A 25,060-nucleotide genomic window follows, 5' to 3' on the forward strand; every position below is an offset into this window, starting at 1 on the left:
TCAGGTTTTATTCTGTAGAGCAGACAGGACAGGTTTCAAAAAACGGGAATTCTGCTTATAGACATACTGACATCCCTAGTGGCTTCCATTGCACTTGAAATCCAAAACCTGTAACAAAGACTTTCATCACTGCATGATAGTATACATTTTCTTCCTCTCTTTTTCCCTCTTTAAGCCACTCCTGCTATACTTCTTTTAATTCCTAGGGTATGCCATACTCATTTCCACTCATAGGAAATTGAAAATACTTTCTATCACTTGGCTATTGTCCAGTCTTCTTAAGTACTTAATCCTCAGTGCCTACTTATGCTGGTGGTGGTTTAGTTGCTAAGTCATGTCCGACTCTTGTGACCCCATGGTCTGTCACCCACCAAGCTCCTTTGTCCATGAGATTTCCCGGGGAAGAATGCTAGAGTGGGTTGCCATTTCCTTCTCCATGGCCTACTTACAGTGACTGGCAAATAGCAGGTGTTCAGTGAATATTTGTTAAATGAATGGGAGGAAGGAAGAAAAGACGAAAAGGATGAGGGAAAGAAGGGAGGAGATGATACATCCATCAATCATATTGCAGACATTAAAAGGGCTAATAATACTCTGTATTTGTGAAAATATAAGTCAAAGTGTTGAGGTTTCTTAGTGGGATAATTAGGAAATGTCTATCAAAATTTAGACTAGGAAATAAACTGGAAATCAATTTGCATTTGTTTGGCCTTTTTTTTCAAATTTTAATTTTTACTTTATTTTACTTTACAATACTGTATTGGTTTTGCCATACATTGACATGAATCCACCACGGGTGTACATGCATTCCCAAACATGAACCCCCCTCCCACCTCCCTCCCCATAACATCTCTCTGGGTCATCACCGTGCACCAGCCCCAAGCATGCTGTATCCTGTGTCGGACATAGACTGGCAATTTTTTTACATTGTAGAAATGTACATGCCTACACATTTCAAACTGATAGCCATAATAAATCTAGTTATAATATGTCATGATACAAAGATTATTGTTGTTCAGACGCTACATTGTGACTCTTTGCAACCCAATGGACTGTAGCATTCCAGGCTCCTCTGTCTTCCACTATCTTCCAGAGTTTGCTCAAACTCCTGTCCATTGAGTCAGTGATGCTGTCTAACCACTAACCATCTCATGCTCTGCCACCCCCTTCTCCTTTTACCTTCAGTCTTTCCCAGCATCAGTCAGTCTTTTCCAATGACTTGGCTTTTCACATCAGGTGGCCAAAGTACTGGAGCTTCAGCTTCAGCAATGTTTTCAGTCCTTCCAGTGAATATTGAGGGTTGATTTCCTTTAGGATTGACTAGTTGTATTTCCTTGCAGTCAAAGGGACTCTCAAAAGTTTTATCCAGCAACACCATTCACAAGCATCAATTCTTCAGCGTTCAGCCTTCTTTATAGACCAACTCACATCGTAGCTTTTACTATATGGAACTTGTCGGCAAAGTAATGTCTCTGATTTTTAATAGCTGTCTAGTTTTGTCATAGCTTTTCTTCCAAAGAGCAAGTGTTTGTTTTTTTAAATCAATTTATTTTAATTGGAGGATAATTACTTTACAATATCTTGACGGTTTTTGCCATACATCAACATGAATTGCCACAAGTATACATGCATCCCACACATACTGAACCCCTCTCCCACCTCCCTCCATGCCCTATCGCTCTGGGTTTTCCCAGAGCACTGAATTTGGGTGTCCTGCTTCATGCATCAAATTTATACTAGTCATCTATTTTATATACGGTAATATACATGTTTCAATGCTATTCTCTCAAATCATCCCACCCTTGCCTTCTCCCACTGAGTCCAAAAGTCTGTTCTTTACCTCCATGTCTCCTTTGCTTAGCTTTATGGCTGCAGTCATGGTCTGCTATGATTTTAGAGCCCAAGAAAATAAGATCTGTCACTGTTTCCACGTTTTTCCTTTTCTATTTGCCATATAGGCTATTTGATACAACCTCTATTTGATATAGGCTGGTATCAAGATTGCTAGCAGAAATGTCAACAACCTCAGATATGCAGATGATACCTTTCTAATGGCAGATAGTAAAGAGGAATTAAAGAGCCTTTTGATGAGGATGAAAGAGGAGAGTGAAAAATCTGGCTTAAAATTCAACATCAAAAAACTAAGATCATGGTATCTGTTCCCAGCACTTAATGGCAAATAGAAGGGGAAAAAGTGGAAGCCGTGACATTTTTTTCATCCCCCCTCAGGCTCCAAAATCACTGCTGACATTGACTGTGGTCATGGAATTAAAACACACTTGTTCTTTGGAAGGACAAACCTAGATAGCCTATTAAAAAGCAGTGACATCACTTTGCCAGCAAAGGCCCCTCTAGTCAAACCTATGGCTTTTCCAATAGTTATGTACAATTGTGAGAGTTGGACCATAAAGAAGGCTGAGCTCTGAATAACTAATGCTTTTGAATTGTGATGCTGGAGAAGACCTTTGAGAGTCCCTTTTACTACAAGAGGAATCAAACCAGTAAATCTTAAAATAAATCAACCCTGAATATTCATTGAAAAGACTGATGTTGAAGCTGAAACTCCAGTACTTTGGCCACCTAAAGTGAAGAGCTGACTCATTGGAAAAGACTCTGATGCTGGGAAAGATTGAAGGCAGGAGGAGAAGGGGATGGCAGAGGATGAGATGTTTAGATAGGATCACTGACTCAATGGACATGAGTCTGAACAAACTCTGGGAGATGGTGGAGGACAGGAAAGCCTGATGTGCTGTGGTCCATGGGGTTAAAAAGAGTCGGACATGACTTAGTGACTGAACAACAATAACAACGATGGGACTGGATGCCATGATTTTAGGTTTTTTAATGTTGGGTTTCAAGTCAGCTTTTCCACTTTCTTCTTTCACCTTCATCAAGAAGCTCTTTAGTTCCTCTTAACTTTTGCTGTTATTTTCTGCATATCTGAGGTTGTTGCTGTTTCTCCCCTGGGCAATCTTGATTCCAGCCTGGCATTTCACATGATACATTCTACACAGAAGTTGAAGAAATAGAGTGAGAGTATATAGCCTTGTTATACTCCCTTCCCAAGTCTGAACCAGTCCATTGTTCTGTGTCCAATTCTAGCGTTGCTTCTTGACCTGCGTACAGTTTTCTTAGGAGGCAGCGAAGACGGTCTGGTACTGCCACCTCTTTAAGAATTTTCCACAATTTGTTGTGATCCACACAGTCAAAGACTTTAGCATAGTCATGACGCAGAAGTAGATATTTTTTTGGAAATTCCATTTTATGTGATCCAATGAATGTTGGCAATTTGATCTTTGGTTCCTTTGCTTCTTCAAAATTCAGCTTGCACATCTGGAAGTTCTTGGTTCACATATTGCTGAAGGCTAGCTTGAAGGATTTTGAGCATGAACTTGCTAGCACATGAAATAAGCACAACTGTATGGAAGTTTCAACATTCTTTGGCATTGCTTTTCTTTGGGATTGGAATGAAAACTGACCCTTTTCAGTCTTGTGCCCAGTGCTGAGTCGTCCAAATTTGCTGACATATTTTAGGCATCACTTTAACAGCATCATCTTTTAGGATTTGAAATAGCTCAGCTGGAATTCCATCACCTCCACTAGCTTTGTTTGTAGTAATGCTTTCTAAGGTCCATTTGGCTTCACATTCCAGGATGTCTGGCTCTAGGTGAGTGACCACACCATCCTGGTTATCCAGGTCATTAAGACCTTTCTTATATAGTTCTTCTGTGTATTCTTGCCACTTTTTCTTAATCTCTGTCATATCTTTTTGCCTTTTCATACTGTCCATGGGGTTCTTCAGGCAAAAATACTGGAATGGGTTGCTGTTTCCTTTTCCAGTGGACCATATTTTGTCAAAACTCTTCACTATGAGTCATCTGTCTTGGGTTGTCCTGCACGACATGGCTCATAGCTTCATTGAGTTACACAAGTCCCTTGGCCATGACAAAGTTGTGATACATGAAGGGGCCTACAAAGATATTACATATTTGTTGGCCATATTCCCCATACTGTACATTTCAGACCCATGACTCATTTATTTTGCAACTGTAAGTTTGTATATCTTAACCTCCCTCACCCATCTGCCTTCCACCCCTGACCCACTGGCCTCTTTGTTTTCTATAACTCTGTTTCTATTTTGTTATATTTGTAGATTTATTTTCTTTCTGGATTGCACATATAAGTGAAACCATACAATATTGGTCTTTCTGTGTCTAACTTAGGAGAATAATACTTTCTAGGTCCATCCAGGTGTTGCTATTAGCAAAATTTCATTCTTTCTATTATTAAGGGCTGAGTAATATTGCACAGGAGATATATATATATATATATGACATACATGTGATATATATATCACATCTTTATATATTCATCTAGTTGTAAATATATCATTTGCAAAGTGACTTCTTACGTACACATTCTGTTACCCAAAATCAACTCAATTTATTTAAAATCAATGCAGAATTGTTGGGAAATTTTCCTCAAAATGTTTTATTTTCCTGCGCTCTGCCAGAGCCATTTACCTTCATTTTTGAAAGTACTGCTCACTTGAGTGTCAGTTTATGTGTGCTTAATATTTCAAGTGTTGAATATTCTTTTAACTTAATTTCTTTTATTTGAGAATGGGCAGGCTTTTCCTTTATTCAGTTTAGTTTGCTTGCTCAGTCATGATTGAATCTTTATGACCCTATGGACTGCAGCATGCCAGACTTCCCTGTCCATCAGCAACTCCTGGAGCTTTCTCAAACTCATGTCCATCGAGTTGGTGATGCCATCCAACCATCTCATCCTCTGTCGTCCCCTTCTCCTCCCACCTTCAATCTTTCCCAGCATCAGGATCTTTTCAAATGAGTCAGTTCTTCGCATCAGGTGGCCAAAGTTTTGGAGTTTCAGCTTCAGTATCAGTCCTTCCAGTGAATATTCAGGACTGATTTCCTTTAGGATAGACTGGTTGGATCTCCTTGCAGTCCATGGAACTCTCAAGAATCTTCTCCAACACCAAAGTTCAAAAGCATCAGTTTTTCTGGGCTCACCTTTCTTTATACTCCAATTCTCACATCCATACATGACTACTGGAAAAAACATAGCTTTCACTAGATGGAACTTTGTTGGCAAAGTCTCTGCTTTTTAATATGCTGTCTGGGTTGCTCATAGCTTTTCTTCTAAGGAGCAAGGGTACTTTAATTTCATGGCTGCAGTCACCATCTACAGTGATTTTTGGAGCCCCTCAAAATAAGGTCTCACATTGTTTCCATTGTTTCCCCATCTATTTGCCATGAAGTGATGAGACCAGATGCCATGATCTAAGTTTTCTGAATGTTGGGTTTTAAGCCAGCTTTTTCACTCCCTTCTTTCATTTTTATCAAGAGGCTCTTTAGTTTTTCTTCACTTTCTGCCATAAGAGTGGTGTCATCTGCATATCTGAGGTTATTGATATTTCTCCCGGCAATCTTGATTCCAGCTTGTGCTTCATAGCATTTCACATGATGTACTCTGCATATAAGTTAAATAAGCAGGATGACAATATACAGCCTTGACATACTCCTTTCCTGATTTGGAACCAGTCTGTTGTTTCATGTCCAGTTCTAACTGTTGCTTCCTGATCTGCATACAGATTTCTCAGGAGGCAGGTCAGGCGGTCTGGTATTCCCATCTCTTGAAGAATTTTCCACAGTTTCTTGTGATCCACACAGTCAAAGGCTTTGGAATTTTCAATAAACCAGAAGTAGATATTTTTTCTGTAACTCTCTTGCTTTTTCCATGATCCAACGGATGTTGGCAACTTGATCTCTGGTTCCTCTGCCTTTTCTAAATCCAGCTTGAACATCTGGAAGTCCACAGTTCATGTACTGTTGAAGCCTGGCTTGGAGAATTTTGAGCATTACTTTGCTGGCGTGTGAGATGAGTGTAATTGTGCGGTAGTTTGAACATTCTTTGGCATTGCCTTTCTTTGGGATTGAAATTAAAACTGACCTTTTCCAGTCCTGTGGCCACTGCTGAATTTTCCAAATTTGCTGGCATATTGAATTGCAGCAGTTTAATAGCATCATCTTTCAGGATTTGAAATAGCTCAACTGGAATTCCATCATCTCTACTCGCTTTGTTCATAGTGATGCTTCCTAAGGCCCACTTGACTTTGCATTCCAGGATGTCTGGCTCTCAGTGAACGATCACACTATCGTGTATATCTGGGTTCTGAAGATCTTTTTGTATAGTTCTTCTGTGTATTCTTGCCACCTCTTCTTATTATCTTCTGCTTCTGTTAGGTCTGTTATTGTGCCCATCTTTGCATGAAATATTCCCTTGGTATCTCTAAATTTCCTGAAGAGATCTCTAGTCTTTCCCATTCTATTGTTTTCCTCTATTTCTTTGCATTGATCGCTGAGGGAGGCTTTCTTATCTCTCCTTGCTATTCTTTGGAACTCTTCATTCAAATGGGTATATATTTCCTTTTCTCCTTTCCCTTTAGCTTCTCTTCTCAAGCATTCGTAAGGCCTCCTCAGACAACCATTTTGCCTTTTTGCACTTCCTTTTCTTGGGATGGTCTTGATCACTGCCTCCTGGACCTTGTCCTGAACTGCTGTCCATAGTTCTTCAGGCACTCTGTCTATCAGATATAAACTCTTGAATCTGTTTGTCACTTCTACTCCATAAGGGATTTGATTTAGGTCATACCTGAATGGTCTAGTGACTTTCCCTGCTTTCTTCAATTTAAATCTGAATTTTACAATAAGGAGTTCATGATCTGAGCCACAGTCAGCTCCAGGTCTTTTTTGTGCTGACTGTATAGAGTTTTTCCATCTTTTGCTGCAAAGAATATGATCAATCTGATTTTAGTTTTGACCATCTGGTGATGTCCATGTGTAGAGTCTTCTCTTGTGTTGTTGGAAGAGGGTGTTTGCTATGACCCGTGCATTCTCTTGGCAAAACTCTGTTGGCCTTGACCTGCTTCATTTTGTACTCCAAGGCCAAATTTACCTGTTACTCCAGATATCTGTTGACTTCCTACTTTTGCATTCTAGTCCCCTCTAATGAAAAGGACATCTTTTTTGGTTGTTAGTTCTAGAAGGTCTTCATAGAACCATTCAATTTCAGCTTCTTCAGCATTACTGGTTGGGGTATAGACTTGGATTACTATGATATTGAATGGTTTGCCTTGGAAATGAACAGAGATCATTCTGTTATTTTTGTGACTGCATCCAAGAACTGCATTTCAGACTCTTTTGTTGACTATGATGGCTACTCCATTTCTTCTAAGGGATTTCTGCCCACAGTAGTAGATATAATGGTCATCTGAGTTAAATTCACCCATTACAGTCGATTTTATTTCACTGACTCCTTTATTAAAGTTTGTTATGTAGTTCACTGATTTCCTTTATTAAAGTTTACTATCTTCTGTTTTTCTAAGGATAGGTGCCCTGCTTTCATGCCCACATTCGTCTCTACACTTTCTTCTAGCAATGGCCAATGAACAGTTCTTGCAATGTCCTATATCTGGTTTAAGTGAATTGACTGACAAATTCTTACTGATTAACATTTTGTCATTTTCTGAGGTCACCACAGCTGTTGGTTGCTGGAAAAGAATAGAAGTCTGCAAACTCAGGCTATTAATACTTTACACAGCTACCACCATCATCACCCCACTTCCAATAAAGAACAGCAATAAAAAAAAATCATGGTCCCTCAAGTTCAATCAAATATTATATATTACAGAAATATGTTGTCTTCTTGGGAATTTGAAGCATATCCACTTTATTATGAGATATAAATCTTTAAAAGTATTTCCATACAAGTATCTTGAGTCTCAAACATATTAAAATATATTAACTGTACAATAAAATTTGATATAGAACAGAGGCAAAGAATCTAATAGAAAGGATATCATTACTCTATGTAAATTCCTATCAAATTCAAAAATATTTTCAATTAGAGTAAAATTGGCTTTTAAACTACAGAATGTATTTAGAAAGCCAGAATTTTTTAATTTTAGATTTAGAAGAATGTTGAAAATTGGAGAAAACTGCAAATGACTTCTGAATGAAGTTATTTATTGCTAGCCATGTTCACTGAAAGCCCTAAAAGATATAATTTTACCACTCTTATTTTACTGCTTTTTATACCTTGCTTTGAAAAATACTTTCATTCAGATTGTGTTGTGTGTTTTTCCCACCTTTTCCTTTTGCTTGTCATTTGAAATTAGTAGTGTGTATTACAAGGTAAAGAGGAAAGCAAATGGCCAGCAAAACTAGGAGAAACATTTGAGAGTTGTTTGTTATTTTTTTAGGAAATAAAATATCTAGCTATAAGCCCTATTTCCAACATACTAATCAAATAAACAAAACCCATTCTTCTCCTCACACCCTCCAAGTGGAATTAAGAACCAAAGGATAATAGTAATGCTATTATCTGTCCTATATTGGAGTGATTAGCCAGGTTTTAGAGAACTGGCACATTGTCCTACACACCAGAAAACATGTATTTCCTTTCTGTTTTGTTTTGGGTTCTGTCTTCAAGGTCATCCAGATATAAGCCAAACTCTGCTTAATAGAGAGCATTTTGAAAGGAGGCAGTTGTGAATTAGAATATATAGTAATAAAGTAGGGAAGTTTTATCATTATTCTCAAGAGAACTCACTCTGCACAAGCATGAATGGACTGTTTTCTTAATGGAAAAGACTGCCTCCTTCTTTATTGTAAAAATAGCCAGGGCGAAGTATAAGAAGGGTTTTCTTTCTGGGACATCAGCCTCTTGTGTTTCCTTAGCTTCTGCTTGGATGAGCTAGAATCCAGAGCTGTTAATAAATTGAGCATGAAAACTGCTACACTTCAGGATCCCCACCCATTTACAAGTGACAAGAACGGGGACAAAGAAAGGGAAACAAAGAGAAAGAGACAAAGTGCTCCTTCAAATTCTTTGCTTTTCCTCCTTCTCCTATTTTACCAGTTTCTATAGTATTAGGGGGCTTTCCAGATGGCTGAGAAGTAAAGAACCCATCTGCCAAGCAGGAGACGAGGGTTCAATCCTTGGATTGAAACAATCCCTTGGAGAAAGAAATGGCAACCCACTTCAGTATTCTTGCCTGAGAAATCCCATTGGCAGAGGAGACTGGAGGGCTACAGTCTATGAGGTCGCATAGAGTCAGACACAAGTTACTAAAACACCAACAGTATTAGCAAATATGGAAAACTCAGAAGTGGCCATAAGACTAGAAAAGTCAGTTTTCATCCCAATCCTAAAGAAAGACAATGCCAAAGAATGCTCAAACTACCACACAATTGTACTCATCTCACATGCTAGTAAAGTAATGCTTAAATTTCGCCAAGCCAGGCTTCAGCAATACATGAACCGTGAACATCCAGATGTTCAAGCTGGTTTTAGAAAAGGTAGAGGAACCAGAGATTGAATTGTCAACATCCACTGGATCATCAAAAAAGCAAGAGTTCCAGAAAAACATCAATTTCTGCTCTTTTGACTTGCCAAAGCCTTTGACTGTGTGGATCACAAGAAACTGTGGAAAATTCTTCAAGAGATGGGAATACCAGACCGCCTGACCTGCCTCCTGAGAAATCTGTATGCAGGTCAGGAAGCAACTGTTAGAACTGGACATGGAACAACAGACTGGTTCCAAGTAGGAAAAGGAGTACGTCAAGGCTGTATACTGTCACCCTGCTTAATATACTTATACGCAGAGTACATCATGAGAAACACTGGCCTGGAGGAAGCACAAGCTGGAATCAAGATTGCTGGGAGAAATATTAATAACCTAAGATATACAGATGACACCCCCCTTATGGCAGAAAGTGAAGAACCAAAGAGCCTCCTGATGAAAGTGAAAGAGAAGAATGAAAAAGTTGGCTCAAAGCTCAACATTCAGAAAACTAAGATCATGGAATCTGGTCCCATCACTTCATGGGAAATAGATGAGGAAACAGTGAAAACAGTGGCTGACTATTTTTCTGGGCTCCAAAATCACTGCAGATGGTGACTGCAGCCATGAAATTAAAAGATACTTACTCCTTGGAAGGAAAGTTATGACCACCTAGACAGCATATTCAAAAGCAGAGACATTACTTTGCCAACAAAGGTCTGTCTAGTCAAGGCTATGGTTTTTCCAGTGGTCATGTATGGATGTGAGAGTTGGACTGTGAAGAAAGCTGAGCACAGAAGAATTGATGATTTTGAACTGTGATGTTGGAGAAGACTCTTGAGAGTACCTTGGACTGCAAGGAGGGCCATCCAGTCCATCCTAAAGGAGATCAGCCCTGGGTGTTCATTGGAAGGACTGATGCTGAAGCTGAAACTCCAATACTTTGGCCACCTGATGTGAAGAGCGGACTCATTGGAAAAGAACCTAATGCTGGGAGGGATTGAGGGCAGGAGGAGAAGAGGACGACAGAGGATGAGATGGCTGGATGGCATCACCAACTTGATGGACATGAGGTTTGGGTAAATTCCAGGAGTTGGTGATGGACAGGGAGGCCTGGCGTGCTGCGATTCATGGGGTCACAAAGAGTCGGACACAACTAAGCAACTGAAATGAACTGAACTGAACTAAGAATTGGTTCCTGCTCAATAGATGTAAAGGAGTGTTGTTTCTATTTCTCCTTTAGTAAAGGTTGCTTGAAAATACTAACCAAGAAAAGGAGCACCGTGGTTTCACTTCTCTGTATGATCTCTCCACATACAGAATAGTTCCTTTCTCTCGTCTGGTCCTTAAAGTAACTGGGGTCTGAACTTCCCATCACGACTCGAGGACGCCTCAGACCATCTAAATCTAAAAAGAGAGACCTGAAGTCACTACTCAGCTGGGTGTGGGTGGGATGAGATAACCTGTGTCAGTTTCAGGAGCCGTGAAAAAGATCACAGAAAGAAAGAGTGATGTATGGAGGTAAGATTGGGAACCAGAATATTTGGAGTCTACTAGTAATTAGACTTGGAGAAGGCAATGGCAATCCACTCCAATACTCTTGCCTGGAAAACCCCATGGACGGAGGAGCCTGGTAGGCTGTAGTCCATGGGGTCGCTAAGAGTCGGACACGACTGAGCGACTTCCTTTTCACTTTCATGCATTGGAGAAGGAAATGGCAACCCACTCCAGTGTTCTTGCCTGGAGAATCCCACGGACGGGGGAGCCTGGTGGGCTGCCGTCTATGGGGTCGCACAGAGTTGGACACGACTGAAGCGACTTAGCAGCAGCAGCAGTAATTAGTCTAGTGATCACTGGTTAGGAAGCTTTGGCAAGTCACTTACTTTCTTTTTGCTGTGAAAACAACCTCTGGTCATAAGTGAGAATAATAATAGTAATGATGATATTGCTCTCAGAGTGTGTGGTTAGAGCACCAAGTGTGGCCATGGCACTCACTGTGAAGCCTGGTTATTGAGCAGTGGAGGGGAACCCACATCCCGGCTCTTGTTTTCCAGATCACTACATGCAGGTGCTGGTTTGTCAGCATGAATGTGTGAGAGAACTTGCCACTCGCCCTGGCCGCCTCTCTCCAATCGAGAACTTTCTTCCCCTGCACTATGACTACCTACAGTTTGCCTACTATCGAGGTAAAGCATGGATTATCTGTGAGGACCTCTAAGGGAGGGGTGTGGCTTACCATAACAGACATCGAATTGTGAGTTGGTCCTCTGCCTTCCTCAGTTGTAATCAAGAGATAGGAGTGGATGCATTTTCTCTGTCACCTCATGTCACTGCAGCTCAAAACAAGAGCAGAAGGTGGAACAACAGGTGCACAAATGGGACAATGCCCTGAACGTTATACTACGTTGCTATTTCATGTGATTTTTTTTTATTTTTTTAATTTTTTTTAGTTTTTTATTTTTTTAATTTTAAAATCTTTAATTCTTACATGCCTTCCCAAATATGAACCCCCCTCCCACCTCCCTCCCCATAACATCTCTGTGGGTCATCCCCATGCACCAGCCCCAAGCATGCTGTATCCTGCATCAGACATAGACTGGCGATTCAATTCTTACATGATAGTATACATGTTAGAATGCCATTCTCCCAAATCCTCCCACCCTCTCCCTCTCCCTCTGAGTCCAAAAGTCCGTTATACACAGCTGTGTCTTTTTTCCTGTCTTGTATACAGGGTCGTCATTGCCATCTTTCTAAATTCCATATATATGTGTTAGTATACTGTATTGGTGTTTTTCTTTCTGGCTTACTTCGGACGAATGGATAAGAAAGCTGTGGTACATATACACAATGGAGTATTACTCAGCCGTTAAAAAGAATTCATTTGAATCAGTTCTGATGAGATGGATGAAACTGGATTCATGTGATTTTTAAATTTAATTTTAAAAATAATATACTCACAGGCTTTAAAGACTAAATATTTAAAAGCTTCTCTATTTCTTTTCCCCACATCCTAATTTCAGGTCCTACAATCCACAGTTTCTTATTTACTCTTCCAAAATTTTATACAGAAACATCACACACACACATACACACAAGCACAGTCTCTGACTTATGTTTTCCTCTTATAAATAGTAGATAATGCATTATTTATACCTGCCCTTACATTCCCTGGTGGCTCAGACGGTAAAGCGTCTGCCCGAAATGCGGGAGACCCGGGTTCGATCCCTGGGTTGGGAAGATCCCCTGGAGAAGGAAATGGCAACCCACTCCAGTACTCTTGCCTAGAAAATTCCATGGATGGAGGAGCCTGGTGGGCTACAGTCCATGGGGTCACAAAGAGTCGGACACGACTGAGAGATTTCACAACAACTCAACAACTACGGTGTTTTCTTCACTTAACAATACTTATCAGATATTTTTTGTTAAACTGGACTTATGAAATTCCCTTTTGCTTGATTAAAAATGATCAAGTTTTGGCAGTTTTATTTGGTTCAATCTAGTTGTTTCAATACATAAAGAACTTCATTATTAATTTTTCATGTTTATATCTGGTTATCATCATAGTGTAATTTATTTCATGTGTCTCCTTACTGATGAGCATTATTTTGTTTGTAATATTTTACTCTTACAATCAGTGATCAAATATATATTATATGCAAGTCACTTACATTTGCACATGAACATGTATAGAATACATTCTCCAAAGTACAGTTGCTGCATCAAACTGTTTATTCGTTTGTAACTTTGACAGATGTTGCCGATTTTTCCTCCACATGGGCTATCTTTTTCATTGCTCAGCAACAAAATATATCATCAAATTTTTAGATATTCCCAAATCTTATATTAGGTGAAAACTGATATCTCCATAAAGTTTTAATTTCCATTTATCCTATTGAGAAATAGAGAGAGAGTGAGTACCTTATGTTTAAAAGCAATTACTAGATTTTGGATCACTGAAGTTGGTCTTAGATATCATGTTTTCAAATTCAGTACAGAAATCAGAATTAACTCCAAAATTTCTGCTCAAGATTAAATAATATAAATTGCCAACAAATATTTTTGGGTGTAGGCTTTTGATAATTTGTTGCAGACGTCAAGCAGCGTAGCAGACCAAAATTAGTACTTTTGGAATATCTGAAATCACAGACTTCCTCTTATCTGCAACTGTTTTTGCAAATTCACAGTATCTTCCCTCTTTTAAGTTTTATTTTATCTTGGAGTACAGTTGATTACAATGTTGTGTTAGTTTCAGGTGTACAGCAAAGTGTTTCAATTAAGCGTATACATATAACTGTTCTTTTTCAGAGTGTTTTCCCATATAGATTATTACAGAGTGTTGGGTAGAATTCCCTGGGCTGTACAGTAGGTAGAACCTTCCCTGTTTTAATCACTTAATGCTGACTTTCATAGACATGTTGACATATCTCTTAAAAATTTTGTATAAAAGTCTAAGCTGACTCTAATGCCCCGACTCCTGGGTTTTTCAGTAGGCGAATATGTAAAAGCCTTGGAGTGTGCCAAGGCCTATCTTCTGCTGCATCCGGATGACGAGGATGTCCTCGACAATGTGGATTACTATGAGGGTCTACTGGACGGCAGCACTGACCCAGCATCTGTCGAGGCCAGAGAGGTGAGACCCATGTCTGAGAAGAAACTCTTTATCCTGCTGGGTGCTCTGGGGAGAGCTGGCAAAAATATAGCATTTCTTTTAAAGATAGCAAACGACGGAGTAAAGGTTCTACGATTCAATTCTTTCTAACTTTAAATATTAGTCATAAAAGCCTGTATTTCACACACATGCTAGCTTGTCAAATCTTTGGAAAGAGAGATACTTTTTGAAGCTGTGGATATTTTTTAGCTCATTTCTTGCTGTCTAAAGAAAAATATTTCCACTTGAACATTCAGTTCAGTCGCTCAGTCGTATCCGACTCTTTGCGACCCCATGGACTGCCAGGCCTCCCTGTCCATCACCAACTTCCAGAGTTTACTCAGACTCATGTCCATTGAGTCGGTGATGCCATGCAACCATCTCATCCTCTGTCATCACCTTCTCCTCTCACCTTCAATCTTTCCCAGCATCAGGTCTTTTCAAATGAGTTTCAGCTTCAACATCAGTCCGTCCAATGAACATTCAGGACTGATTTTCTTTAGGATGAACTAGTTGGATCTCCTTGCAGTCCAAGGGACTCTCAAGAGTCTTCTTCAACACCACAGTTCAAAGGCATCAGTTCTTCAGCGCTCAGCTTTCTTTATAGTCCAACTCTCACATCCATACATGACTACTGGAAAAACGAAAGACTTGGCTAGAGGGACCTTTGTTGGCAAAGTAATGTCTCTGCTTTGAACATTAATCATACCTTAAGTGTTATTTAAACATGCATTTAACCTTTAATTGTTATTTGAATATACGTTTTCTTTCCTTTTTTCTACAGGATTTGGCGATGTTTGTGAAGCGACATAAACTGGAATCAGAACTAATAAAATCAGCTGCAGAGGGTCTGGGATTTTCTTACACTGAACCAGTAAGAGCAAAGAGGAGAGAGGAACAGTTATTTAAAAGAACTATTCAGAGTACTTCTTACTTATAATTTTACTCCCCAGATGCATTTGTTGATGATTCTAACCCCCAACTTTGTGTTAAAAAAAAAAACCGGGAGCAGAGGGTGTTTACTCTGTATGTGTGATGAACTTTTAACAAACTTTAATAGATTTCCATGTCACTGAGCACTAAAGTCAAAGCAAATATATTTGCATGGGAAAGAAGTGTTTTATACATGATGTGTTTGCCTCAGGATTGTTTTATTTCCTAACTTCTGTACATTTTGTATTTTCTTTTAAACATTTTAAAAATTAAAAAGGCTGAAAAAACAAAATCAAACCCAATTGTACTACCCATCATGCTGGTCTTTCTCCACTTGTCCATGTTGCATTTTAAATATTAGTCAAAGGAATATATTCCTTTTGTAGAACTAATGCCATAGTATAGACAGATTTCTGTTCTGATCTTTAAGATAGCATAAGCAATTTCTATATCATTATACCTTTCAAAATTATTTTTAGTTACACCTGTTGTTGGTGTTGCGCTTCCCCAGTGGTTCTGTGGTAAAGAATCTGCCTAAGGCAGGAGACATGAGTTTGATCCGTAGGTCAGGAAGATCATCCCTGGAGAAGGGAATGGCAGCCCACTCCAACATTCTTGCTTGGAAATTCCATGGACAGAGGAGCTTGACGGGCTACAGCCCATGAAGTTGCAAAGAGTCAGATACAACTTAGCAACTAAATGACAACAATTGATGTAAAATAAAGAAATTAATTATTTTCCTTTTGCTAAACAGTTGGTTTGCCTTTTTTCCTGTCAAAATTAGTGCATTAAGTATTTCTGTTCTATTGAACTATATATCCATAGAATAAATTCCCAGAAGTGGGATAACTCTGTCAACAAAAGATATGAGAAGGTTTAAAGTTTTGAGATTGTTTTTCTAAGAGAGTTTTCTGCTACCTTTATTATTCTTAACAATACATAAAGTGTATGGTATAGTTTACCCTGACCATCTCAGCAATGAGAAATAACATCTTAAAATTGTTCACATTCCTAATATATTGTGTATAAAATAGTGCATCACTATTGTTTTAATTTATGTTCCTTTGATGACCAGCAAAAATCAATTTTCAAAAATAATTATTGATTATTTTCCCTCTTATTTGCATTACCTGAACATGTATTTTGTTCTGTTATCTGTTGGTTATTATACAAGTAATTTATATATTTACATGTTAATACTTACTATTTAAAAAGCACTATTTATAATATATCCTATATCTAATACATTTTTTCATCTCTTTTTGTTTATATTTTTATTGGCACATTTTCAGAATTAAGATGATTTTAATGTACATTTCTAATATGTTTATCTCCAGTCTTACTTGCTATTCGTGAAAGTTATGTTATCCTAAATGACCCTAGGAAAAAAAATCACCTACTTTATGATCCTATACAGATGATTAACCAAACTAAATTTTTTTGTTTCTTTTATTTATAAAAGGGATAGGAGTTGTACTTAATGATTTTATAAGTGTCTTCCTGCCACCAAATTCTAAATAACTTTCTTTGCCAAAAAGGTGGATGCCTAGGCTAATTCCATGCTATTTTTTTTAATCCATTTGTCTTTGCCAAAATTGCATCAACCTTAGCCTTCCCTTTCATTAAACTTTTAAAATAAATAAGTATATTATAGCTTTATATAATATGCAAGTTTTCTAATATTTTAGGTCTTTGAGTGTTTTATTTTATCTTATTTCTGTACATGGAATTTTAGTGACAAAACCACCAAGTATTTTTTTTTTAATTTAAAACAGAATTATTGGATTCGTTATGGAGGAAGACAAGATGAGAACAGGTGAGTTCTCCATATAGAATGTTTATTTCTAAAGAGACGAAACACTTGGAATTATATTTATCATAAAGAACTTTGGCTCTAGGGAATAGGCAACAGGACATAATTGAAAGAGCTTTGAACTGGAAATTAGAAACTCTGCATTCTGGCCCCAGCTCTCCCTCTTATTTCTGCTGCTGCTGCTAAGTCACTTCAGTTGTGTCCGACTCTGTGCGACCCCATAGATGGCAGCCCACCAGGCTCCCCTGTCCCTGGGATTCTCCTGGCAAGAACACTGGAGGGGGGTGCCATTTCCTTCTCTAATGCATGAAAGTGAAAGGTGAAAGTGAAGTCGCTCAGTCGTGTCCGACTCTTAGCGACCCCATGGACTGTAGCATACTAAGCTCCTCCATCCATGGGATTTTCCAGGCAAGACTGAGGGACCTTAAATAATTTATCTTCCTCTCTGAGTCTCTGGGATTTTCTGGTGGCTCAGTGGTAAATAATCTGCTTGCTAATACAAGAGACTCAGGTTAGATCCCTGGGTCAGGAAGTTTCCCTGGAGAAGGGAATGGCTACCTACTCCAGTATTCTTGCCTGAGAAATCCCATGGACAGAGGAGTCTGGTGGGCTACAGTCCATCCGGTTGCAAAAGAGTTGGATATGACTTGCGACTAAACAAACAAAAGACAAAGCTGGGTCTCCTGTTTTTCCTTATGTGAATGGATTGAATCAGGTAATCTCTGATAGCTAAACATTCTATGACTCTAAATCAGAGAAAGTTGGATGCTGTTTTTGATTTATTAATAGGAAAGAAAGAAACAAAATTATCTTCTTAATGCAGAATTTTCTCACTGCATTTATTTGAAAGCATCACACTTAGAAAGTTTTCCTGCAAGCTAAAATATTAAGTGTCATGAACTCAATCAGAAATGAATAAATGCGTTTTTTAAAAATGATAGATGTCAAAAATGTACATATTCCAAGAAGTTCGAGGACTCATAGAATGTTGGACTTATATGTTTGATTTTGTCAACTGAAAAAAAAAATGCAATCTGAAAGTTGAAAGTTATGTTTTATTCAGCAAATTTTCTGAAGACTGCAAGCCCAGGATACAGACTCTAAGATTGCTCTGAGGGACTACTCCAAAGAGCTAAGTGAGGAACCAGAATATATAGGAGTTTTGTTATAAAAACCAGGTTGTCAGAACGTCAAAAAACAACTGGTAAAGAAAAACATCTCAAGATAATTTAGCATTTTCCTTTGTTTGGGAAGATGGAAGTGCCTGGGCTCATTGAAATCATTCCTTTGATATGCACTCAGCTATCTTAGGACGTCCCTGTGACTCAGATGGTAAAGAATCTGCTTGCCAATGCAGGAAACACAAGAGTAGCAGGTTTAGCCCCTAGTCAGGAAGATCCCCTAGAATAGGAAATGGCAACCCACTCCAATATTCTTGCCTGGAAAATTTCATAGACAAAGGAGCCTGGTGCGCTATAGTCCACGGAGTCACAGAGAGTCAGAGTCAGCACATACATTCTTAATCCACAAGATCATGAAGTCCAGACTATTATCAAAATCAAAAAACTGAGGCCCTGACAGGGCAAAGGACTCGGACTCAGTGTCTCAGCACAAAGGACTGACTGGCAGATCCAGATCTTCTTATTCAAAATCTTATGGTCTTCCTCTAAGATTCAAGAGCTCAACCCTTGCTATTCAGTCGCCAAGTCGTTTCCCATTCTCTACGACCATGTGAACTACAACACGCCAGATCCAAGAATGCTATATGCATACTTGGATTTGCTCAATTTGTGTATATTGAAAGGGCAACGTGCTATCATGAGTGTATTTACAAAGTTTGACACAGAATTGAGTCTTCTTTCTTGGAAAATTCAAGACCCACTACACTCAAACATGATTTATGTCAGTTTGATCATTCTTCTATGTTCAAGACATAGAACACATTGAGCATTATACACACCTTGCTCCTAGCATTATAAACATGTACACAATCTTTTTTTTTTCCTGCTGTATTGGTTTTCAAAGTCTAATGTCAAGGAGTTACATTATGGATACAAGGAATATAAAAGTTGCAAAGAAGATTTAAAGAAGTGAAATGGAGCACATTCTTTGGGGAAATAGAGAAGAGCTTCATGGAAGCAATGACATCTAATTTGATCTTGAAAGATGGGGACTTACGTATGATATAAATGTATGAAGTTATAGACTACTTGGGTAAGGTATCCTTTGCCTTTGAACAATTTTATTCACTAGGATATTGCTATTTCAACTTCTTTAAATTTTAAATTTATTAATTACAGGATAACTGCTTTGCAGAATTGTGTTGATTTCTGCCAAATATCAACATTTTTTTTTTAATGGGCAGGGTCCCTTCAGGAGTGAATGTGGAGGCGGCAGAAGTTCATGGATTGTCAATGGGGAAAAAGTCATTGCCCAAGATAGACCGAGACCTGAGAGAGGGTAAGTAGTGTTGACGAGGCCAATTGTTACCCAGAACAGGGCAGAATACATCTTCACTGAAAAATGAAGAATAGGACTAAACCACTCCAGTTCATAAAATTCTGAAAGCAAATTGTAGCAAGAATGTCTCAGGTGTGTATATTAATACCTTTGATTTTCACCAGAAGGGCTTCCAAATTCACTCACAGGAGTCCTGTGAGTTAGGCAGGGACTCTATGATTGTGCAGTCCTTAGCTGAGTACCCCAGGCTTGCAGAGGTTACCTGTCTTGCCTCTCTCACATGGCAGGTGAGTGCTAAACTCACAGAATAGACTGTGCATTGGGAGGAACTTGAAGAGACAGGTCACAGAGATATTGGATTAGTTAACCTAAGATCCTCAAGGCATATATCTGATCAGGGCTTTGATAAATCAGTAGAATTTAGATCAGATTGACAGAAGTATGGAGGGAGCCATTCAAGTGGATACAACAAAGGCCACAAAGGCATTGAGAAGGAAAGAACAGGATATTAGATGTCTACCTGCATGACTTCAGAATGAATGGAGACATAGGTGGAGTGTTGCCAAAAGTAGTTTTTAAATAGAGTTAAACATTATTGTTATCATAAATTATTGGCAAGTGTAGTACAAATGACAGTAGCAATCCTTTACAGTTTTTACTACCTCTATATGTTTCCCAATTTTCCCAGAAAATTTATATACAATTCATTTTAATACCGGTAGCATCTCCTGTGAGACAAGTGTCCTCCACTTCACAGGCAGGAAAGCTGAGGGTCACAGAGACTTACTCACCCATTCAAAGCCCCAGAGCTCGTATTAGCATGAGGAGGATTTTGAATCCAAATCTCATTTTCTCCTCTTCATCTGATGATGGAACATAGAAATGTCTAGATATCCAAAATGTATCCCCCATTGATTAAATAATTGCAAGATAAGAAGTTTTCAAAAACCTGCATGGAGAAGAAGTACAGTCCTCCTTTCCCTAACAGATGAGCTGTCAGCACGTTTCCTCTAGCTGATTTGAAAACATCTGGCTCTGTGCACCTCTCACATTGCCCAGCCCTTTTCCTTCCTCAGCTTCCAAGTCAGTTTGAGGCAGTAAACAGGATAATATGCTCATCTAATCTGACCTGGACCTCAGTTTGTGGCCACAAAGGCCAGGCTGTTTTACAAGCGGCAGGGAGCTTCATGGTCAGCCAGAGTTTACGCTGCTTTTAGAGCTGAGAGATCACCCAGGAAACGCATGCCAGCAAGCTGGGCACTTTAAAAGTTTGGGAAACTTTAGGACAGTCGCCAAATTTCAGAGCATTTTCTCCCCTGCCCCTTCACCTGGCTACCAGGGGATCTGATGTCCAGAAACTGACTAGGAAAGCTAGTGGGAAGAGCCGAACAGAAGCCTACACAGGATGGAGCAAGGTCATGACTGACTCGGTTATCAAATTCTATCATTTCTGAAGTTGAATGAGCTAATCTTAGGATCTTAGAATGTTCTCTGGGAAACTACTTGAAAGGCTCTGTGCAGTCACTGGAGATCAAAATAAGATCTAAATTAAGTACAGTGGTAGACAGAGGTTAAGTTCCCAACCAGAAAACTTTCAACATCAGTCTGGCTGAAAGCATGTGTCAGGGAAACACAAAAGAATACATGCTTCCAGAGTAGAATATATTTCACCTTTTCTCATCTTCCACAAAAATATTGTCATCTACTCTGGTTATCTAACAGTATTTAATAGTATTCATATTGGATGACTCCCAGGCATTTAGATGGGAGTGACTCAGGGCTCCTGCATCCCAGAGTGACTCCAGTCCGTGGAATTTGCATGTCATCTTATTAAAAACATCTGTCACTTATCCATTCTTTTTTCAACCACTGGTTTTCCAAAAACCCTGCTTGATAATAATCCCTGAGTCAGTGGGGGTATAGTAGAAATAACTTTGACCTTGGAATCAGGAAGCTTATCTTAGTCTGATGTTGTCCAGAGTGATGGGTAACTGGAGACTCATTCTGTCTGAGCTTGGTGATCCTCACATGTAACAGAAAAATAGCAACTCTTTGGAGAGGATGAACATGAAGGTCTTTTGTAAACTGTGAGGGACTGTGCTCATATAGGAGCTTGATAGCACATTCCTGTTGTTGCTTGTATGACCTTGTTGTATTATGATAAAAGAGATCTTCTTGCTATGTCATGGGCAGTGAACAAAGAAGCATTTTCTTAGATGATTCTTCTTTATTGCAATGAGAGAGCCAGAGCCAGGCACATACTTTATGAATGAGAGAAGAATTAAGTTGTTCAACTAACTTTCCTTGGGCTGTGGTTAAGAGTTGGCTGAACCCATCAAATCAGATCCCAGGAACCACAATTTATTGGACTATATTTTTATTTTTATTTTAATGTTTTTCTCTGTCTAGTGTGCTACTAGTCATTCATAGGCTGGTAGAATTTTTTTCACCACGTGCATTTTTGAATGGCAGGATTTATTTTTCCTTTTATATTTTTGTCCTTTTGATCAGTAGGTAGGTTTTTGATTGTCTTTTGTTAAATGTATATGTGGGAAACCTCTGTATGAAACTCTGTGCTTAGTGGTGATTGTGATATCTACATGAAAGGCAGATTTCTAGTATAGATTCTGCCTGAACCTGTTGGAGCTTAGGTGTTTTAGACTCCATGTTACACTTTGTCCCTTAACTTGATCTTTGTGATGTTACTTATGGCATGGTTGGGGAAATTTTGCAATATCTCAGTAGCCCTCTTTTATCTTTTATTTTTAACTGACTTTAAAAAATGTATTTGTTGGTATACAGTTGCTGCAAAATGTTCCGTTAGTTTCTGCAATGCAATGAAGCGAATCAGCTATATGTGTGTGTATACATATACATCTCTCCTTCCTCTTGAGCCTCCCGCACGCCTCTCATTTCACTCACTTAGGTTATCACAGAGCACTGAGCTGAGCTCCATGTGCTAAACAGCAACTTCCCACTTGCTATCTGTTTTACATATAGTAGTGTGTGGAGAAAGAAATGGCAACCCACTCCAGCATTCTTGCCTGGAGAATCCCAGGGACAGGGAAGCCTGGTGGGCTGCTGTCTATGGGGTTGCAAAGAGTCAGATATGACTGAAGGGACTTAGCAGCAGCAGCAGCAGCAGCAGTGTGTATATGTCAGTTCCAGTCTTCCAGTTCATCCCTCCACTCCCCAGCATATCCACACATCTATTCTCCACATCTGCCTCTCTATTCCTTCCCTGAAAATAGCCTGAACTATAAGCCTGCTTTTAAAATTACCCCAGTATGTCATGTGCTTATTTAGAGAGAGATCTCATTCAGAGCTTAGCACAGTATACCAGGCATATTTTACCAATTCAATCATCATCATCATCATCATCATCAAAAATACTTATGCAGAGCATGGTAGGCATTTTTCTGAAGGTCTTAGTTTTAGGTAACTTTTGAAGTCATGCTCTAAAATAAGCTAAATATATTTAAAGTAATATACTCTCCTTGGAAGAAAAGTTATGACCAACCTAGATAGCATATTCAAAAGCAGAGACATACTTTGCTGACTAAGGTCCATCTAGTCAAGGCTATGGTTTTTCTGTGGTCATGTATGGATGTGAGAGTTGGACTGTGAAGAAGGTTGAGCGCCGAAGAATTGATGCTTTTGAACTGTGGTGTTGAAGAAGACTCTTGAGAGTCCCTTGGACTGCAAGGAGATCCAACCAGTCCATTCTGAAGGAGATCAGCCCTGGGATTTCTTTGGAAGGAATGATGCTAAAGCTGAAACTCCAGTACTTTGGCCACCTCATGCTAAGAGTTGACTCATTGGAAAAGACTGTGATGCTGGGAGGGATTGGGGGCAGGAGGAGAAGGGGACGACAGAGGATGAGATGGCTGGATGGCATCACTGACTCGATGGATGTGATTCTGAGTGAACTCCGGGAGTTGGTGATGAACAGGGAGGCCTAGCGTGCTGCAATTCATGGGGTCGCAAAGAGTCGAACACGACTGAGGGACTGAACTGAACTGAACTGAACTCTCAATATAGAGAATGAGAAAACGGCAAAGTACAAACCAACCTGTTCCACTAAACCCTGGGTCTGTCTTCCATTTCTATTTGAATTTTATACTAGAAAGTTATTTCCAGTGAATATACAAGTAGCTTGTCTTTTTTGTTAAAGGAACATCTTTCTCTATATCTCTGAATGGAAATGGAATATGCAGTTTGCTTTTTAATATTTGAGAAACTGCCTATAAATCTTAACTATATGCAACCTTTCTCAAATGAATTGTGTTTTTTGTTAAGAAGTCCATTCCAATCTGTGAAAAAACAATTGCACAAAGGTATGTGTGTGCATGTTAAGTCACTTCAGTTGTGTCCGACTCTTTGGAACCCCATGGACTACACCCCTCCAGGCTCCTCTGTCCATGGGATTCTCCAGGCAAGAATACTGGAGTGGGTTGCCATGCCCTTCTCCAAGCATTAAGGTAGCAGCTTGTAACAGCATACATTTACTATCTCGGTCTCTGACAGCAGGACTCTGGGCTTAGCTTAGCTGGGTCCATTCTTCAGAATCTGTCATAAGGTTTCATCAAGTGTTGATCAGGACTGACATCCCTTCTAAAGCTGAAGAACTATCTTCTTCCAAGTTCAGTAGCAGAATCTGGTTCCTGAAGACAATTGGACTGTGGTTCTCAGTTTCTGGCAGGCTTGGCTGAAGGATGCTCTCAATTCCTTGCCATGTGAGCCTGTCCAATACAGCAACTTATTTCATCAGAGTGTATGCTGAGAAGGTGATAGGTTAAGTCAACCAGAAGATAGGAGTTGCAATTTTATGTAACCAATCAAAGAAGTGATATCCCATCACATTTGCCATATTCTGCTAGTTAGAAGCAAAGTCCACGCCCCACCTACACTTGAGGGCAGTGAAGTACACAAACCTATGAGTACCAGTAGGCAGTGATAATTAGGGGCCAACCTAGAGTCTCTTTGCTATAGGAAGGAAAGCAGGGAGAGGGGGAGGGCAGGGGGAGGAAGGAAGGGAAGGAGCAAGGGAGGTAGGGAGGAAAGAGGAAGAGACCAAGGAGGAGAGGAAGAAAGGGTGGACATTATGCTTACTTTAGGGTGAGAACTGCTGCATATTATATTGATGCTTAGGATATTTATAATGGCTGTTCATATATTAAAAGTTCTAAGATATCTTCTTAAGTGTTGTTTATCCCACTACTTCCCAAACATATTTGATCAAGAAACTCTTTTTCATTAAAAACTTCTCTGTAGTATAAAGTTTGAGAAATATTGAATTTGAAAAGTTGACTTTATATGTATATTTTTGGTTTATCCAAAAGATTGTTACTAAAACTGGGCGCTTGTGGGTATATTGATATTTCCTGGATCCCAAGAAATTCTGTATTTATAATTTTTGCTGGCCGGTTAGAAAAATTAAGAAGGGCAACTAGTGGATCATCTGAATAACCACTTCTAGCCAAGGATGCCATGAGATTTCATACCTCAGTGGGTATGGATGCTGTTACTGTCACTTTGGCATCTGTTAATAACACTCCAGTGGTCAAAGACTAATAAGAAATGAAGTAGGACAAACTTATGAATAATGTATAAGGACCAGATGAAGGCCAAAATTCATCATGGTCCAGTAAGATTCCATAGTAGTTTCAACAGAGAAAACTTGTAGTGGAATGACTCATTACATACCGAAAGCGCTCTGAGGAATGCTGGCTCAGAAGAACCTGGGCCAGACTGCTCAGTAGAATATTCATGTGGAACATTGCCTTTTAGTTTCCACAAAATAACATTAGCCATTTTATTAACACTGTTAATTTGAATT

At 39.2% G+C, this 25,060-nt stretch overlaps 1 protein-coding gene across 4 annotated transcripts in view; it reads left to right on the forward strand.

Moving 5' to 3' along the window:
* P3H2 (prolyl 3-hydroxylase 2) overlaps positions 1 to 25,060 on the forward strand; it is a 178,438-nt gene that overhangs the window by 133,423 nt on the left and 19,955 nt on the right. For all 4 annotated transcript variants that reach the window (XM_069557820.1, XM_069557828.1, XM_069557836.1 and 1 more), the window contains 5 exons: positions 11,422 to 11,553; positions 13,855 to 13,997; positions 14,800 to 14,889; positions 16,724 to 16,764; positions 19,127 to 19,221. In XM_069557820.1, the coding sequence (XP_069413921.1) occupies positions 11,422 to 11,553; positions 13,855 to 13,997; positions 14,800 to 14,889; positions 16,724 to 16,764; positions 19,127 to 19,221 (501 nt within the window). The remainder of the gene's footprint in view (positions 1 to 11,421; positions 11,554 to 13,854; positions 13,998 to 14,799; positions 14,890 to 16,723; positions 16,765 to 19,126; positions 19,222 to 25,060) is intronic.

Source organism: Ovis canadensis, chromosome 1 (assembly GCF_042477335.2).
Source record: "Ovis canadensis isolate MfBH-ARS-UI-01 breed Bighorn chromosome 1, ARS-UI_OviCan_v2, whole genome shotgun sequence".
Taxonomy (NCBI): domain Eukaryota; kingdom Metazoa; phylum Chordata; class Mammalia; order Artiodactyla; family Bovidae; genus Ovis; species Ovis canadensis.